The following is a 20,304-nucleotide window of genomic DNA, read 5'->3' on the forward strand; positions in this document are numbered from 1 at the left end:
TCCCAGATTGTTAGGATTATGGGCGTGAGCCACAGCACCTGGCCCCCAACATTATTTTATGATTCTTGGATATAAACTTCAAGTTGATGACTTTTACTTAAAGATGTTCTGAAATCCACTATACTCCTTGTACCTTCCTCTTTTCTCACAATTAATATATTTATTTTCTTTGACAGTAAAATGCTATTCAGGTTTTCCAGATGTGCATTTACCTTCATTACAAACTCATATTTTCAACCATAGTTGATTTTTTTTAACACTCTGTCCCAAAAAAGAATTTTAAAAGTGAATTTTGTGATGTAGTTCCAAACTGGATTTTTGTTATTGTTGTTGGAGGCCAGAGGAAGGGAGGGTTGATGAAATCTTCTAGCTGCTTCTCTGAGCTGAGGCTAAGCTGTAGTTTTGGTTTTTTTCCAAGTGCCTGGGAATTTAAGAATACATATCACCACCAAATATCAGAATATATGACAATTTTCCATTTTGGCTTTGCTTTTCTTCCTGCACAGCAAGTACTTGGGCTTTTTTGGAAATCATTACACCATGAATTCTAGCCTAAGAAGTTCAACTGATCTCTAGTTTGGGTGTGAAAGGTGATTTGATGTTTTTAAATAATGGTTTAATTTCTTCACCAGTGAAGGCAACATGGGGGGTCTAGGGTGAATTGTACTTTTGTGATTGTGGATTTTAATTGACTTGATTTATGTTGGGTTAATTAAATAATTTTTTTGTGCCTTTAAGTCCTCTACTAAAAACTAGGTACAATGTAGATGAACTCAGTTTTACTATGTGTAATGGGTTAAAAAAAAAAGTCAAACAGTTAAGATACCACAAACATGTCTAACACAAATCTGAACACAAAATACAGAAAACATATTCCCACTATATTCATCTCTGTCTTACTCCCAGAGTGGCTCCCAGTATAGAAATGTAGCAAGATTAATAAATATTGATGATGACATCACCTCAATTTGTAGTATTCCTATGTCAATAGTATCCTAACAGTATGATATCTGTGAATAAGTAAATTTCTTGTTAATGATCTCTAAAAAAATGATCTAAATTCTTTGGTTGTACTGTATCAAATATTGCTTTTAATAAACCACTACCTGGAGTTTGGAAATTGTTTTCTACACAAAGCCTTTGTTGCATTTTTTTTGGGGGGGGGTATATTTTTTTGTAACAGGATTTGACCTGTAACTATTACTGAGAATTTTCTTAGAGGAGTTCAAAGCATTTTACAGGGATCATCTCATTTATCCCTCAAAAGTAAGGCGGAGGCATTATCTCTGCTACAGACTGAGAACACTAAAAGGCCAAGATAGGTGGGGTTTTTGTTGCTGTTTTTCTAAGATCAAAAAGTAATTCTAGGGCAAAGCCAGATTCCGCTCTGACCTTGTTACATGATGCTTCTGCAGCACCACAATACAATGTCATTGCTTCCCTAGATCTCTCCTTGGCTATGCTAGGTGTTGAATAATTTTCAGAGTTGATTTCTTATTCATTCCTGCTCCCTGAAAATGGGTATTAAGATGTAGATAAATATAAATGGAAACCCCCAATTACTTCCTATCTGGATTTGGGGTACAGGATAAGCAGACAGGGATAGGCATCTTCTTCCCCTCCTCCAAATCTTACTGCCTAGCCCAGTACTGTCTAAAAAAAGATAATAATATGAACCACAAATGCAAGTCACATGTATAATTTAAAATTTTCTAGTAGTTACATTAAAATATATAGTATTAAGCCCAATACAATATATTCAAAATATTATCACTTCAACATACACTCAATATAAAATTATTAACGATGTATTTTGCATTCTTGTATAAATCTTCAAAATCTGATATTTCTCACTAATAGCATACATACATCAATTTGGACTAGCCACATTTCAAATGCTCAACAGCCACATGTGATTAGGGGGACCCTGTTGGACAGCACAGGTCTACACTACAGCAGCTCTCCTTTCAGACTGCTGCCATGTGAATTGAATGGGTGGTAGTATAGGGAAAGAATCCTGGGTGACCTTGAAGAATCAACTTGCACTTGGGTAGTGACTAATAATAAGTACTAGCTTTACCATTTCCTGATACATGACTGTTTTGGGAGTTATGGACTCGGGATCTAGAAGACAGCAACCTCCCCAAATATGTCTAAATACAAGCTCACTGCCAGGACCATGGTTCCCACCGTGTGAGAACCAGGCCTACAGAAACTGTCAACTTCTAGGGCTGGTTTGAGGGGCTCTGGTATGTGGCCCGTGGAAAAGAGGCATCACGTGAGGAAGAGGAATAGAAAGAGAATGCTCTGAGAGTGGGAAGACCGCCCAACTACTAGGCGCTTCTTGAGGGCAGGGGCTCCAAGGAGACCCTTCAGAAGGCAAAGGGTCCCCTTGTGGCCTTAGGCGGGGCCCTTTAGCCAGCCACACAACACGATTGAAGAATTAATTCGTATGCTTCCACTAAGCGATCCCGGGGATAGAAGGGTGGTGTCAGCGCCTGGGCCCCGGCCCGCACCCCTAGGTGGCTCCAAGGCCGCAGGTGTGAGGGGCGGGCCCATGGCTCGGCCCGTGCCGCCCCATGTGACCCGGTCCGGCATGGTGTCGCCTCCTCCCGGGGCGGCGGCGGCGGTGGCTCGGGCTCGGCCCCGGCCCCGGCCCCGCGTCGGGCCGGCCCCGCGGCCACTTATGGGCAGTCAGGGCCGCTCAGGGACCCCCGGGAACGGCGGGCCCGGCGAGGGCGAGGGCGAGGGCGGGGAGACAAGGAAACTGCAGGAAGTGAGGGTCGCGAGGGGGAAGCGAAGGAAGGGGAAAGGGAAGGGAAAAGCCGGCGCAGGGCAAAGCGGAAGAGGAAGCGGGGCGGAAGGGAAGCCGGGGCCGCAGAAGGCGAAAGAGGCAGCGGGGCAGGGGGCTGAGGCACGAGCGAAGACAGGGCCGGGGAAGGAAGGAGAGGGCGGAAGCGTGGAGGAAGGGGCGACAGGCGTCGTAAAGGGAGATGAGGGGAGTGCAGGGGGCGGGAAAGAGGCACAAGAAAGAGATGATGGGAAGAAGGAGGGATGGAGGGTTAGGACTGGGCGGCGGGAAGACGCTAGGCCCGGGAGATCACAGGGACGAGGGAGTCAGGCTCGGGGCGGCATCGCGGGGACAGGGGCGGCCATGGCGGCGGCGGCGGCTGAGGAGGAGTCCGCGGCTCGGGAGCCGGCCGCTCGCCCGGCCGCTGGGCCTGCGCTCTGGCGCCTGCCGGAGGAGCTGCTGCTGCTCATCTGCTCCTACCTGGACATGCGGGCCCTTGGCCGCCTGGCCCAGGTGTGCCGCTGGCTGCGGCGCTTCACCAGCTGCGACCTGCTCTGGCGCCGGATAGCCCGGGCCTCGCTCAACTCCGGCTTCACGCGGCTCGGCACCGACCTGTAAGCGCCCGCTTGCCCGCCCGATCCCCGCCTCGGGCCGGCCTGCGTCCTGGGAAAGGGCGGGGCGCCGCGGCCTGGTCGGCCCGGGGTCGTGTCGCACTACTAATTCCGAGGCCTACACCTGGCCTCCGCCGAGAGCGCTTCCCGAGCACCTTCGGGATCCCATTGCCTCTGCTCTCCAAGGCCTCCATCTAAGGAAGCCTTCTAAGAGCATCCCTCAGTCAGCACCCTCCCCCGTGGGCGGCTCCTCACAATTAGCCATCTTAAGCACTCCCTTCAGCTTTTAATTGTGTCTTTGCAGACGTTTGAGTGCCCGTTCCTTAGCCGCGCTGAGGAGCCAGGCTGTCTGTGGTTCCTTCATGCTTTGGACGACTCCTCCAGTCCAGGTGTAGGACCCAGGTCCGCTAAGTGTTCTCTCAGAATGTTTTTGTGGACATGTATCCTCCCCATCCTCTTCTAAAGGTTGTCAAGTTTCAGGGCTCAGATAAAATCGAATGTGGAGAAAAGGGCTCAGACCCTAAATGAAGGCCCTTAGTACCAGTGTCAGATATAGTTTATCACTCTATATAGGCAGAACGATACAAAAACGGTGCCTGCTTGAGGCAGGAGGCTGGATTAGGTCAAGGCTGTGTACAAGGCATGGTATTGCAATCTGGCCTGTTTTGGGTAGGGTTTGAGACCTGTGAATGAAAATCTTTCCTGAACCACTTAAGTTGTTGAATAGGGGGAAAAAATGTATGGAACTGGGGGAGTAAAAGCTTGCAGATTGCACCCCACTCCACCCAATTGTTTTTTAAAGATAGTTCTAATACAGTGTAACAACATTAAAGTTTTTTGAAACAAAAAGCCATAATACACGCCTAGACGACTATTTTCATTTTTAAAAACTTTCAGGTGCACATTTTTCCCCCTTCATAGTTGCTGTCCTACTGATCTTAACAGAATAGATGCACAATAAATATTTGTGGGCTGTACCATAATGTGATTAAAAACAACCCTCTAATATTAAACTTTCATGTTATGTTCAGCTTTTTGCTATTATAGATAACAATTATATGAATAATTTAATGCATTTTTGGGTAAGAGCTTTATTGAGATATAAGTCACATACCATACTGTACATATTTCTTGAATTAGTTCTTTAGGATAAAATCCCAAAATGACTACTGGATCAATGGTTATGGTTTGCAAAGGTGTTTTACCAAGTAATAGTGGCACCAGCAAAGGATGATTGAACAAATTTTATGTGAGAATTAAAAAAGTATTTGTTTAGTGGGCATATAATGATACTTCAAAGTTGTGTTATTTTGCATCTTTTTTTTTTACCATGGGCCATGATAAATATTTTCCCATGTGTTTGTTTCACCTGTGAAATTGTCTGTTCCTACTCTTTGCCCATCTGTTATCAGGGTATTGATGTTTTTCTTATAAATTTGGAATCATGTGGGTCATAGATGTTAGACCTTAGTTTGTCATCTTTAATGACATTTTTCTTAGTTCTTTTTGCTTTACTGTTTTTATCCTATAGAAGTTTTATACTTTAATCTATTAGAATCTGCCAATATTTTGTGATTTTTTTTCCCCCAGTGCTGAGAAATTTGTAATTCTTCCACAGACCTGATAAATCCCTTCTGTTTCCCACTTGTTTTCTTATAATTTGGTTTTTTAATAGTTAACACTTTAATCAATATCACTTTTGTTTTGGTGCAAGAGGTGAATTCAACTTATCATTTTTCCCCCTCAACTGCTACCTAGTTATCACTACAACTTTGTTAAATAATTCTTCTTTCCCCTTGTTTTGGGAAGCTTACTTTGCCATATATTAAGTTTGCATATATACATATACATATATTAGATCTATATTTGAACTCTCCATTTTGTTCTATTGATATATTTCTCCATTTCCATACTATTTTAAATATTGTTGCTTTTGGATAGAGTCTAGTTTCTCTCAGGGTAAGATTAACCCTATTGGATTTATGTGTGTGTATCATGTCTACATTTCTCAGCTCCCCACCAAAAAACATTCTGTGCCTCTTCGAGGACTTTTTTGGTTTTCATTATAAAGTTCTCACATATCTGTTGTTGCACTTACTCCTAGGTATTTCTAGCTATGTTAAGCATTTCATTTTTATTGCAAGTGCCATCTCTCAGTATGTTTGCTGGCTGGGTATTACTGGTGTATATGATTGCTATAATCTTTTGTAAATTTTGAACTTGATCATTTTGCTTAACTCTTTATTAATTCTAGTATGATTTTGTTGATGATAATGATTCCTTGGGACTTTGGGCTTACGGTCTTGTCACCTGCAAAAATAGTATTTTTTTTCTTTCTTACAAGAATAATCTTTCAAAGAATATTACCTGTTGACCTGTAAGAGAAATTGGCTAAAATGACTGGAATCCAAGCCAGCCAAGGCAAAGTTTGGCTTCTTTTTCTTCCCATAGAGATTGAATGAATGAATGAAAGAATTGATGTTTCTTGTTTCCTTTTTAAATGCTCTAAAAGAGAGCTAGTGGGAATGAGTTATGTAGCAGTAACAACAACAAAATGAAATGAGTTTGTAGTGTAAAATGCTTTGAGACTGCCAAATGAAATTATGACTTTATTATTTATTAGACACGTGTGTTTTGATTTCTCGCCTGTGTCTGGGTGTGTCTGGGTGAAGTGTCTCCTGCCTTCTAGGGAAGTTGTTTTACCGTAGCACTTGATAAAGAGCAGGATCACTGCTCAGGTTTTCTGGGTTGAGAAGAGAAGTTATGGGTGTTACAGCAGGTGGAGAGAGTGTTTTTTACCAGTGTGGTCTGTTTCTGGACAGCTGCAGAGACTTAATAAACCACTAAGAGAGGTGGTTGTCATCCCTGGAGGGAGAAGTCATGCACCCCAGTCCTGTTAAGGCATCAGGGAGCCTGGGCCCAAAGTACAGCAAGAGTATGGCTGCTTGGAGGGTAGCAGGGTTATTGTTCTTCGTTTGGGTTAATTAACTGCAGACTGGATAAGCAGGGTCAGTTGTTTTAAGGACTACACAAAACTTGATTTTATCAGAAGCCACATAACCTCACTGGCCCTGAGTTTTATTATCTATAAAGAATGGGAATAACATTGCCTAGTAAAATGAGGCTCAAATGTAGAGTGCTAGCTAGCACATTGTTCAGCACATGATAACCACTCAATAAATCGTAAAATGGAACTTTTTAATTGTGTGGCTTCTCTAGCCAGTCTGTATATACCAAAAAAAAAAAGTGAGGATGGCTTGACTCAGAGGTGCTGCCTAAAGACAGAGGGGGGAGAAAAAACCTCTCTCCCTCTCCCCCTCTCCTCTTAGTTTCTCTCACCTGTCCTGAATGTTTTTGGAAACATGACAGCAGAACCTGTGGGCTTAGGGCCCGCTCTCCCTGCTGAAGAGCCTCTTCTCAGAAACACAAACTGTTAAGGTTTACTGACCTTCCGGCCTAGGGCAAGCCCCTTCAGTTTGCCTGTACCTAACTGATCATAGCTTTGTTGAGTAAGATGAACTGCTTTGGTTCCTTGTGATTTGCTAATGGTCTTATACTTGTGCTTGAAGGCATTTTGGCCACTTTAAAACCACAAACAAATAATTTGCTTCCCTTTAGGCCTCTTTCCCAAACAGTGAACACTAGTAGGTATCCTGAGCAGTTTTTTTTAAAGGGAACACAAAAATATTAACAGTTTGAGTCAGTCATCTGATTTAAAATAAGTTTTGTTTGAAGGTTTTATGAAGCCTGATGGAATGGTAATATCTTGATTATAACAATAAAAGTCAAGGAAATGTTTCATATGTCAATCTTTTAAATTTTCCCTAAAGAGTAGGGAGGAAAACTAGCCTAGTTCAGTTTACAAGAACAAAACAGTGAAATTCAGCTGTCAGTTTATAATGTAAGCTTCATGCAAGAAGACAGTATGATGAGGGAGGAACAGAGGTTCTGTCTGCAAATTCTGGTACTGAAAATTAAGAGCAAGGAATGGAAAGAAAAAAGTACCTCTGCATGTAAACCTATTTTTAAAAAAAAAATTTTGCCAGTCTTATGTTAAAGCTTACTTGCTCTCCTTCCTCCCAAATTAAATGCTACATATTTTCAAACAGGAATTTTATTTTAAATATCCTTTGAGTAGTACCTGGGTGCTCTCTTGAATATATGCCTGTGATAGATTTGCCTAGAATTAACAATAGGTGTTTAGGGCGTGAGACTCCTGAGGTGTTTGCCCTGGCATGTACATTCATTCCTCTGGCGGGTCCTGTAGCCTTGGAGCTCTTTGAGGCTGGGGGACTAGGGTATCTATTTCAGTGATGATTAACGTCCAGAGTAGTGAGATAGACACAGATAAGCAGAGTGTGTTTGTTTGTTTTAAAATGATTGCGCTTAAGAGCATTTTTTTTTTTGGCCCAGAAAGCATAAAGTTTCCTTTCCTAACTTTGAATGGAGAAGGCATTGTGGACTGCTTACATTTAAGGCCTAAAATGATTTTCAGAAGACAGCAACTCCAAGCAGCTTAGGCTTTCTCCTTTACCTTTCTGCCTTACTTAGGGAGGAGAGTCACTTACTTATTTTCCAGTTCCTTAAAAAGTTTTATAGATGGATGTATTTAATGTCTTTAGCTGTTTTGGGAAGGCCTTATTTTTAATGGTTTTTGTGAGTTAATAAAAGTATAATTTAGTTTACAGGCTCATAATAAATAAAACAACACACTTGTGGAAGCAGGAAATGGTCTAGCACAGTCACTACCTCCAAATGCAAACTGGAAGAATGTAAGAGGCATTCATTCTCTTCTAAGACCATGAGAATTATAGAAGCTGCTTATATCCTTTGCAGTCTTGTAAAACTTGAATAGTAGGGGATGAATTTTCTAGCCATCAAGGCAGAAACATGGAGAAACCCAAAGTTTTCATGATCCGCAGATGAGCAGTCTGTAGTATGAATTCATACTGGAATGAGATCTCTGAAAATATTTCAATAATATATATTTTTTCAATTATTTGTGTCTAGAACCTTGACCATGGATAAAGATTGGGCTTAAGCTGCTAAAATCCAGCTGACAGTAAGGTCACTGAGAAAACATACAGATTTTTAAAAACAATTATATTTGAGTGTTTAACAAAGAAAAAAATTACCTTTGTGTGACAACCTTAGTTTTGGGTTGACTTTCACATTGGATTAGTTTCTGGTACTGACCCACAACCATAAAACAGGGAGAAATTCAGGTAGATTCTTCTTGAAGCCAGGCTTCAGTAAATTTTGAGAATTAAGATGAGATCAAATGTTTGAAAAAAGGGGGAGAAAATCTGGTTTGAATTTTCATTGAAAATTGGTGTGCCCTCTTCCTCCCTTGATTTATAGAAACTGATTTTTGCTAAGCTTAGGCCAGGTGTGTCAACCATCAGATGAGGCTGAGAATCCAAAGGTTTGGTTTACTCTTGAATATCCTTTCTATTCAGCAGTTTTGCTCAGATTTGAATGGATTCAGGTAGAACTCCAATTGTAATCAAAAGAAACAAGATGATTGTGCTAATTAAGAATCTGTTTATGAATCCTAAATCATTACTACTTGAGCTATATCTGACTATAAGACTATCTGGAGAAAGTCTCATTTACCTCTTGTTAGAGGTTTGGCTGCCTTGTCTCAACTATGAGTCAGTTCTTCATTTTATCCAACCTGTTCACATTGCCCTCCCTGGAAGTCTGGGCCACCCAATGGGCCCCTTGCCTGCCCCTCTTTAGCCCACAATTAATTGCCAACACATTCTTTCTTCTTCTCCTTCTTTTTTTGGTATTTGACATCAGCTCAAATTGCTGAGAAAGGTGACAACTGTGAAATGAAGACAGGGCTTGGAGACACCTTAAAAAATACATGTGAAGGCCACTAAATGACAAGAGCAGACTGCCATCCTCTTTCAAAACATCACCATGTCTGTTGACTTTCCATTCCTGGTCCACAGCACAAAATTGGAGGTCAAAGAATCATAGGAGTTAGAGATGGAAAAGACATTTGGGGTCAGCCAGTTCATTCCTCCGCCTTCCCTGCCCCTGATTCCAAATCATTCCTTACATTATATTTTCTCTCCTAGCTCTTGTACAGTTTTCACGGTCTTCATTCAACCCCGGCTGTCACCTTTGGGGAATGATGCTGGAGGTTCTGTCCAGTTTCTCCTTAGCAAAGAGAGATGTTGCCTTTGTCCCTCGTTGACATTCGTGAACTTCTTTGTTGGTGGTCTCAGCTGAGAGACCAAAGTCTAACTGGATGACTCTTTGTTGCCTGGCATTGGGGCTTTTCTGGACAGAATTGAAGAGCATTTAGAGAATGATGATATTGGGCAAGGGATAAAGGGCTGGGGTACAAGGTAGCCATTGTTGAATTTGTTCCTAGATTTTTGTTTTTCAGGTATCTTGATCTGGAAGGGGATTTATGTGTGTATGAGGTATGTGGTATTGGGACAGGTGGGAAGAGACAGGAAATAACATTGAATAGGAGTTTGATAAGAGGCCTAACTTGGAGACTGGTGGATTAAATGAACAAACAAATAAGAAATACTAGTCCTGTGAAGCAGTGGAGGGTTGTTTTAAGCATTATGTGTTAGGGAAGAACTAGAGTGTACAGAGCTTCAGCTTAGAGTCAAATTGAGGGGAACAGATGGGCTGCAGGCAAGTATTTTGGACTAGGGGACTTGTCTTTGTGGTCTCCCTTTGCTTTAAGAAAGTAGAGAAAAGTATTATGCTTACTGGCTTGGAAGGGGGAATGGTCATTTTTAGAGGCAGCTTTGTAGGGATACCCCCTGCTCCCCCCTCTTGTTCTAGCAGCTGTTGGGAGCAGTCCAAAGGGGGTATTATATTTCTTCTGGTAACTCTGCCAAGAATGAGAGGAAATCCATAATCTGTGGGGTTTTTTTTGGGAGGGATGAGGATGGGGTGGTAGGTGATGGGACAGGGAAATTAAATTGTTTTATAGTAAATATGTTGAGATGCTTTTCCTGGAAAGCTGTTTCACTGAAAGGAATGATATTTCCCCTGCTCACTAACTGTGTAATGAGTTCCTTCTCTTTAGAGAAAGGGAAATAGTCATTGAGTATTTCTTTTTCTTTCTTCCCTGTAGTTCCTGCTTTGACCTCCCATGTTTCTTTGAATTTTCCTTCAGAAAGTCCATATTGAAAGGGTGAATCAAGATTCAGATATGGGTGGTGTGTGTGCTTAAGAGAGGACTCCCTTCAAAAGTGAGTTGCTAAAGGAGAACTTCTCACTCGTCCCTTACCTTGGATACAGTTTGACTTTATCATACTGGCCTAGAAACTGGAGATGTAAAAACTTTCTGGGTGATGTCTGGTTCATATTCTCTCCATCCCTTCATCCAGGCTGGGAGGGCACCAGGGATTTTGAAGTCTGGCCACTTGGGTTGAGAACTGGTTTTGGTGATTAATATGGAACACAGTTTCAAGATTAAAAACAATAAAAAACAACCCTAGGAAGCATAGCAGTGTAATTATTTCTCACATTTCAGTTGGGGAGTCCAGGGAAAAATCATTTTAAAGGTATGAAAACAAAGTTCACCTCTTTGTCTGCTGGTGCCTAATTCATGACTCACTTAGAGGAAGTCCTATTCACAAAAAAATGGTGGAATCTTTCTTGATGTTGTTTATTTTTGGAAAGTGCTAGATCAGCCTTTCTGAAAGTGGTATTGTGGGATTCTTGAAAAACTAATTATGTAATCAGATGAGTATGGGAAATGCAGTGCACCACATCCCCTCTTTTGGGGATTGCAATGTCCATTGGTAAATTAAGGGCACTTAGAAGTTCTATGGTAGAGGGACCTGTTTAATTTTGTTTTAGCTAGCATTGTCCAAAATGTTTTGATCATAAAATTCTTTTTTTCCCTGCTTAATATCACTTAATGTCTTCTGGAACACACATACTGTTAAGTGCTCTGCAAATACAGAACATGACCAATGGCAGGAGGAAAACGATGTGAACATGGCAAACTCAGAATCCTAAGCTCATGCATGTAAAGGACAAGGATTATGTTCAGTGCTTCTGAAGCTGCTTTGGACAGCACTGATGTGGGTACCATATTAAGATACTTTATCTGTAGCTGGGCATAGTGGCATGCGCCTGTAGTCCCAGCTACTCAGAAAGCTGAGGCAGGAGGATTGCTTGAGCCCAGGAGTTTGAGGTTGCTGTGATAATGTTACTGTGATAATGTTACTGTACTTTACCTGGGGCAAAAAAAAAAAAAAAAAAAAAAGATACTTTATCTGCTCAGATTCCTTTCATGACCCTCTCTAGCATCAGAATTTGGAGACTTTGGTTGAATTCTTAAAGAAGTGGTATGTTATACATTTTTAGGAAGGGCCTTGACACATGCCTTGCCAAAGGGAGAAGCATACCATTCAGAACTGTTGCTTAGTGGTTTCTAAGCAATGTCTATCAAAATACCTATCATGCTAGGACCACAATTCTCTCTTTTTGTGTCAAAGACATACTTTTGTATGCTGTTAGAATTTTTGATAGTACATTAAAAGATTAAAGGCAGGATGTCCTTTTTTAAGAAAAATAAGTTTCAGAAAATTGGAAAACCTGTCTATGGTTACTTACACTATTTACTTGTTCGCTCTCTGGTGTGTTATTATTTGAATAGAACTGTTTACTGCCCTGACCTTGTTCACTTATATCCTTTGAGGTAAAGTTTATACATGTTCCTCTTAACATGTAATCTTCCTCTTATTTGTAGTAAGTTATATCATGGGCCATACTGTGACTTAGTGTCAGAAATCCTTATAAAAGTATGGATCATTAGTTAGACAATAATAAATTCTATAAATTATTAAAATTTGATGGGGCACTTATTCTGCTATACCACTTGTCTGCAGAATGCTGGTTGAGAGCCACTTTTAGAAGCACTAAGAGGTTTAAGACTTGATCCTTTGGAATTTATGACTCTATTGGACAAACAAGATGTATGGCTGTGAAAAGCTAGGTTTTGCAATGCCTAGGTTTATGGTAGGTTCAGTCTAAGAGTTCAGATGACATGGAGAGGAATGTTTGGAGGAGTCAAGGAAGTAGAGGCATTACCTGGATCTTAAAGAATAGGTGAATCTGACTAGTCCCAGAAGAGGGGAGCAAGCATTAGTCAGGGACAAAGGTAGGCTGGTGTTGGCAGCAAAGGTGAAGGTATGGGTATATGAGTGAAAGTAGAAGAGATGGGCTTGGCTCTCTCCAGTTGCATAATGTGCACAGTGTGGAGCATGGAAGGTGAAGTTGAATGTGTAAAGTGGGTTGATAATCAGGGGCCTTTCAAGGGAGGCGTGGGTCAGCTTGGGCAGTTCCATGCGCTCCTTGTGCATGGTCCTGTCCTCATGCTAGCATATTTTCTACAATCTCACTTCATCCTGAATGTTTATTCCCTGGCCAGAAGGGTAAGCAATTTGACATGTTATAATGATTTTTCATTGATATTTTTTTGAACCTTAGTTATAGAACTCTGCTGCTGAGGCTATTGAAGGATTCAGTCTAATCCATGTATAAATGAATAGTTAGATGTTTCTTATCTTGGGCTGCTTAAATACTTGTACACTTAAGCCAAATTCTTAGTATTAGTGGAAGAACTGGTGGGAATAGGCAATATGGGGGAAAATCTGCTTTCTGAAGAGGAAGAAGATCAAAGAAATAGAGTGTTAATTTAAAATTCCAAGCCCCCGGCATCATTTGGCATAGCTCTGTCCCTCACTTCCTGGCCCAGTGTCCCTTGACATGGCCTTGTTTTACACTTGTGGACAAACACCTTTTTTCTCTGGGTTTTCAGGTCAGCAGGATGTTATGCTTATAGAAATCATTCCAGCCACGCAGTTAGACAGCATTGGCAGTATCAAGGTGAATCAGGCTTGGGGATGGGGCAGAGAGGTAAATGGATCTGTGTTCCCGGAGTTTTCTGATTTTAGAGATTATGTAGATTTCAGACCTCTCTGATATACCTACACTTCCACTTCCTTCCGCCCAGCCATTTTTCAGGCTAGGTTTATTTATTTGCTTTTGGTTTTGAGGTGTGAGCAAGAAGAGGGGAAATGAAAGGGCATTCTAGATAACTGCCTAGATTAATTTCTGTGCCTCTGGACTCACTTGGCAAGATTTTAAGGGGCCAGATAGCTTACTGTGGGTGCATGTTGTGTTGTTTTTGTTTAAAATAGGTCATGCGCCCAGGAATGCAAACTCTAATGGTTACTAAGTGCCGGAAAGCTGAGAGGGAGGGGGCCAAGTGGAAAACTGAGCCTGAGGCAAGAGAATGAGGGCTGGGAAAATGGCAGTTCAGCCAGGCCCACGGACCAGGTTAGAGATTCCTCCGTGTATTAACAGTTATGGAGACATTTATTGACAGGGCGCTAATCATTTTTTTGAGGGAGCACCCTCACTTTACATCAGTAACCACGTGGGGGAAATGGCTGGCCATAGACCATTTTAAAAGTGGGAGCAAGGGTCATTATCAGATTCCAAGGGGCACCTGCTCCTGTCTCTCAGGCACTTTTCTTCTGTCTTGTTCTACTGACTCCCTTTGAGTGGACAGTGACAGGTCCCTACAGAGAGGGAGGGATACTTGTTTTTAAAAATTCCTTTTGATTTTTCAGATGTTGAAGCCAATAAAAGTAAAGATACGCTTTGGCCAACAGCTAGGGAAACTGTAACCATCAAAGATGATTGGACTGGCCCGGCGCGGTGGCTCATGCCTGTAATCCTAGCACTCTGGGAGGCCGGGGTGGGCGGATTGCTCGAGGTGAGGAGTTCGAAATCAGCCTTAGCGAGACCCCGTCTCTACTAAAAATAGAAAGAAATTAATTGACCAACTAAAAATATATATACAAAAAAAAATTAGCCGGGCATGGTGGTGCATGCCTGTAGTCCCAGCTACTTGAGAGGCTGAGGCAGGAGGATCGCTTGAGCCCAGGAGTTTGAGGTTGCTGTGAGCTAGGCTGACGCCACGGCACTCACTCTAGCCAGGGCCACAAAAGTGAGATTCTGTCTAAAAAAAAAAAAAGATGATTGGATCAAGGGGATGAAAATGCTAAATTGTTAAGTTTCTTTTAACAAAAGAAACTTTCTCAAGTCAAAGCCAAATGGAATAGTTTTTTTTAAAGTTAAAATTTGGTTTGAAGGACCACAGCCAAGTATTTTGAAAATGGTGTTCATCTTGGGAGAGGATGCCTGCACCTGCTGTTTAGTAGCAGCTTCTAAAGTTTGACTTTGAAAGTTTCTTGCTGCTGTGATCAAGCCCTCAGGGGAGTGCTTTGACCCTTAGTAAAGTGTCACCAAGTGGCAGTTAAGTGACCAGGGAGATGAGAGAAATGTTGTTCTCATCCCAATTCAGGAAATATGTTGATTCTTTCCCCCTTGTTTTCTTTCTGCTGTGATTCAGAATATTCCATTTTTAGTTTCACTTCCACCCAATTAATTTTAGACCTAACTCAAGAGGAGAGGTGTAACTACAAAAAAATGATCTCTTCTTTTATGTTTGGGAGAGATTTGTACATAAGAGTTTATAGGGGAGTATATATATATTTTCATTTAGAGTTCAGTTCTTTTGGTTTATCCTGTTAACAATCTTTTACTGTCTTCAGTTTTTTATCCCTCTGGTAGTGTAGGTTGCTCTCTAGAAATGTGAAACCATGGACCACATTCACCCAATGGAAAAATTCAGTAAAAGACTTTAGCCTTAACATGTGCATACCCAAATCCTAATAATTCAGCCTGAAAGATAGCAAATGTTTGATATTAGAGGAACAATTTCTAGTAGTTATAACTAGGCCAGGCACGGTGGCTCACATCTGTAATCCTAGCTCTCTGGGAGCCTAAGGCGGGAGGATCGCTCAAGGTCAGGAGTTGGAAACCAGCCTGAGCAAGAGCAAGACCCTGTCTCTACTAAAAATAGAAAGAAATTAATTGGACAACTAAAAGTATATACAAAATATTAGCCGGGCACAGTGGTGCATGCCTGTAGTCCCAGCTACTAGGGAGGCTGAGGCATGAGGATCACTTGGGCCCAGGAGTTTGAGGTTGCTGTGAGTGAGGCTGATGCCACGGCACTCTAGCCGGGGCAACAGAGTGAGACTCAGTCTCAAAAAAAAAAAATTTTTTTTAGTGGTTATAACTAAACTAATTAGAAGAAAAATAAATGATTGTTAGATTAGTATTAGTGATGATATCATTAATGGATAATAACTAGTACACATATTTATATTTATGTAAAAATAAGTAACCTTTTTGTAGTAATTTATAACTTACACTATACTTTTTTAGATGTAATCTTTAAAACACCACAATTGTATGAAATATTATCCTCACTTCATAGGTGAAGAAATGGACAATTAAAAAAGTTAGTTACCTGGGGTATGTAATTAGTAAGAGGCAGGACTGGGATATGGATTCCAGTTTGCTGAGTCTGCCTTCTGTGGTTTTTGTATAACTTTGTAGATTACTGTTGTTCAGTTAAACACAAATAGAAAGGCATAACTATCAACAATTATGTGATATATTTTTAAAAATTGCTCACTTTGTAAAGCATCATCTGTGTGTAATTGTCTGACCTGCTATTTATGAAGACATAATTTTATGCAGTGTCTTCCCAACTCTACCTTTATAAATCTGACTTAGTTTTAAAATTATCATTATTTGCTATAGTTCTTTACAAAATCTTTTGCTGTCCTCAGATTTGTCATTTTTTTTTTTTTTTTTTTTTGAGACAGAGTCTCGCTTCGCTTTGTTTCCCATGCTAGAGTGAGTGCCGTGGTGTCAGCATAGCTCACAGCAACCTCAATCTCCTGGGTTCAAGCAATCCTACTGCCTCAGCCTCCTGAGTAGCTGGGACTATAGGCACGTGCCACCATGCCCAGCTAATTTTTTGTGTATATATATATATATATATATTAGTTGGTCAATTAATTTCTTTCTATTTATAGTAGAGACCAGGTCTCGCTCTTGCTCAGGCTGGTTTTGAACTCCTGACCTTGAGCAATCCGCCCACCTCGGCCTTCCAAAGAGCTAGGATTACAGGTGTGAGCCACCGCACCTGGCCCACATTTGTCATTTCTAATGGCAATATATCCCATTGTATTAGTATACCATTCTCCCTCACAGACAAACATTTGGACTATTTCCAGATTTTAGCTCTAATGTATACCTGCAGCTATAAATATTTTTGTAAAAATATTTTTTCTTTTGAATTATTTCTTTGTGAAATAGGGCTCAAAGTGGAAATGCTAGATCAGAAGCTATCACTTAATGACTTTTTAATTTTTTTAAATTTTTTTTAATTTTAGCGTATTATGGGGGTACAAGGGTTAAAGTTACATATATTGCCCATGCCCCTCCTCCCCGCTCAAGTCAGAGCCTCAAGCGTGACCATCCCCCAAAGGTTGCACATCTCACTCATTGTGTTTATATATACCCATCCCCTCCTCCCCCCTCCCACCTGCTGGACACCCGATAAATGTTATTCCTATATGTCCACTGAGGTGTTGATCTGTTAATACCAATTTGCTGGTGAGTATACGTGGTGCTTGTTTTTCCATTCTTGAGATACTTCACTTAGAATGGGTTCCAGCTCTATCCAGGAAAATACAAAGAGGTGCTGTTTCACCATTGTTTCTTAGAGCTAAATAGTACTCCACACTTAATGACTTTTATCTTAACAGAGGGAATTCCTTTCTGAAAGACTGTGCCAGTTAAATGTGCATGTCTATAACCTATTATTGTGGGAGGTTTCCCCCAGTGTTTTGTTTGTTTGTTGTGAGATGAGGTCTCTATTGCTACCAGCTAGAGTGCAGTGGCATCATCGTAGCTCACTGCAACCTCAAATTACTGGGCTCAAGCAATCCTCCTGCTTTAGCTTCCCCAGGAGCTGAGACTACCAATGTGTACCACCACACCCAGCTAATTTTTCTATTTTTGGTAGAGACTGGTGTCTTGTTCTTGCTCAGGCTGCTCTCCAATTACTGACCTCAAGTAATCCTTTCACCTTCATGTCCCAAAGTGCTGGGATTACAGGTGTGAGCCAGCATACTAGGCCTCCTCAGTGTTTTACTGTGTGAACACTGTGTGTCAATACCCTGTCAAGGGTGTTTTCGATAGATTTTTATCAGCTCCCTAAAAGTTTTAGAGATAAAACTTGTATGTGTAGTGTTAATTGTTCGTTTTCCCCTACTCTGTTGCTTTCATTTTATTTTCTTTTTTCCTCTATGCAGTACTTCAAATTAAATGGGATCAAACTCAAATACTTTATAATTGATATGTTTCTATTTTTGTAATCTGGAAATGATATCTGTCCTTCATTGGTATATGTATATATTTAGTTTCTTCTAGTTAAACTATTTTAAGTTGACTCCTTGATATTTTGGGCATTTATTATGTTTTGGTATGAGATAGCAATCTAAGTCTTTTGCTTTATTGATATCCAGTTTTATCAACAGCCTTTATTATTATTTTAATAAATATTTTTCTCTTTACCAAAATATTACATTGTAGAAAAATTGGAAAATACATAAAAGCCCCCCCCTCCAAAATCAAGACACTCAAAGTTGGCTACCCATGTTTAACTATGGGTGTTTTAATTTTATCTTTCCAGTGTTCTTTCTAGGCATGTATATTCTTTTTTCCTTTCTCTTTTCCTTCTAATAAAGCCAGGAACGTGTTATACAAACTCAATCACACTAATTAATTGGTAATTTCTTTCCTTAGTTTAAAATTCTGCTGTTTGTTATATATTAAATTCATATTAGTTTGGATCATTTCTTGCTTTTTAAAAATCAGATTAAAAAATTTATTTCCAGTATCTTCTAATTGAACAGAATTAGGAATATAGGAAGTATAATTGCTTTCTCAATAAACACTAATATACATAAGGCATTGGGTAAATGAAAGCAGTGCCTGGCACATTGTAAGCACCTCATTTAATATTGGTTAAATAAATAACATTTTGAATCATAATCCAGAGAGATTATAACGTTCTGTATCTCTCCCCTCCCCCGTTATCTAGGCTAGAGGTAGCACAATCATAGCTCACTATAGCCTTGATCCTGGGTTCAAGCAATCTTCCTACCTCAGCTTCCAGAGTAGCTGGGATTATAGGTGGCACCACCATGTCTGGCTAATTAAAAAAATTTTTTTAGAGACAGAGCCTCACTATATTGCCTAAGCTGGTCTCAAATTCCTGACCTCAGGTGATCCTCCTGCCTCAGCCTCCAAAGTAGGTGGGATTACAGGCATGAACCACCATGCCTGGCTTCTATATCATTTTTAAATAGTATTGATTTTAAATTCTACTTAATATATTGAAAATATTTTCAGTAGTAGGGTTTGAAATAGAATATATTTTAGGTTAACCTTGTAGGCAGAAAATTATAGCAGGAAACCCTTTTTTGAACATTCACACTCTTTGAAGTTTTTCAAAAGATTGACATGAAATCATGGATATAAAAATTTTAAATGTCTAAGTGGATAAAATACTATAAACAAGTGAAAAGACAATGATAAATTGGAAAATAATATACAACACATTATTTGAAGAGCCTTTACAAACTCACAAGAGAAAGACCATGATCGTAATAGGAAATTGGGACAAAAGGCATGAACAAACATTTCTCAGAAGAAATACTAATGGCTTTTAAACATATGACAAGATATTCAATCTTATTTATAATTTTGAAAAACATATGTTTAGACAATAGAGGAAGCATTTTTTTACTTCTTAGACTTACAAAGATAAAGATTTTAAAAGTATCAAGATCATGAAAAATAAGGAAATAATGAGAAATTGACATGATGACTAAATAGAATATGGTATCTAAGATTGGATCTTAGGACAGAAAAAGACATTAGTAGAGAAATTGGTGAAGTCTAAATAAAATCCAGAGTTTGTTAATGTACCAGTGTTAATTTCTTAGTTTTGACAAATGTACCATGATTATGGTATAAGATGTTGACATTAGAAGAAGTTGAATAAAGGATATATGGGAACTCTGTACAATATTTACAGCTTTTCTGGGAATCTAAAATTATTCCAAAATTTTAAAAAATATTTATTAAGAAAAAAAAGAAAATCAAAGATACTAAAAAATAAACACCCTAATACGTTATTGGAAATGGAAGTTGGTATATCCTCTTCTGAATGACAATTTGGCAGTATCTATCAAAAAGGGTACAATTTCTTTTGACCTATTCAATATCATTTGTAATTTTTTCTCCACACATAAATAGAGGTACAAAGGTATTTATGGCAGCATTGTTTGTAGTGACAAAAGTGTGGAAACTGCTTACATGTCAATCAGTAGATGACTGATTAAATGATGATAGAGTCACATAGTGGAATTCTATGTAGCTGTTAAAGAGAATGAGATGGATTAAATGTATTGATATGGAATAATTCCCAAGGTATTATTAAGTGAAGAGAGCAATAAGTAGAACAGTAAACTACTATTTTTTTTTAATTAAAAGGGATATGTGTAGGAATACACAGACAAACACTACTATATGTGCATCTACAGTATCTATCTATCTATCTATCTAGATATATAAATTGTCTCTAAGAAGGGACAGTCTTGGCCAGGGGTTAGGAGAATGACTCACATTTTCATTGTTGACCTTTTATACTATATGTGTTTTTTTTTTTTTTAACCCTGTGCATATATTACTTTATTAACCAAAAATAATTGTACACTAAGTGAAATAAGGCCAGGAGGTAGAGCATTATTTATCTAGAAATGGATGAAGTATCTTCTTTCTCTTCCTGCCAAAATTATCTTTTCTAACCTGTGTCTGTAAGAATCTTGAAAGTGAGATTTGCTGGCTTTTTGTAAAGGTTGGTAAATGTGAAGGTGTAAGTAGAAGCTGGAAGAAATGTGTGTCTCTCTC

General features: G+C 39.8%; 1 protein-coding gene across 5 annotated transcripts in view; it reads left to right on the forward strand.

Annotated features, from left to right (window-relative positions):
* The first annotated feature begins 2,585 nt into the window (after positions 1–2,585).
* FBXW4 (F-box and WD repeat domain containing 4) overlaps positions 2,586–20,304 on the forward strand; it is an 85,186-nt gene continuing 67,467 nt past the window's right edge. For 2 of the 5 annotated variants that reach the window (XM_076009823.1, XM_076009824.1), the window contains exon 1: positions 2,586–3,405. In XM_076009823.1, the coding sequence (XP_075865938.1) occupies positions 2,597–3,405 (809 nt within the window). In that variant the 5' untranslated portion in view covers positions 2,586–2,596. Of the gene's footprint in view, positions 3,406–3,435; positions 10,632–11,648; positions 13,735–20,304 lie in introns of those variants that run through there. The other 3 variants (XM_076009826.1, XM_076009827.1, XM_076009825.1) reach the window with 3 other exon arrangements.

This window comes from Microcebus murinus, chromosome 14 (assembly GCF_040939455.1).
Source record: "Microcebus murinus isolate Inina chromosome 14, M.murinus_Inina_mat1.0, whole genome shotgun sequence".
NCBI lineage: Eukaryota > Metazoa > Chordata > Mammalia > Primates > Cheirogaleidae > Microcebus > Microcebus murinus.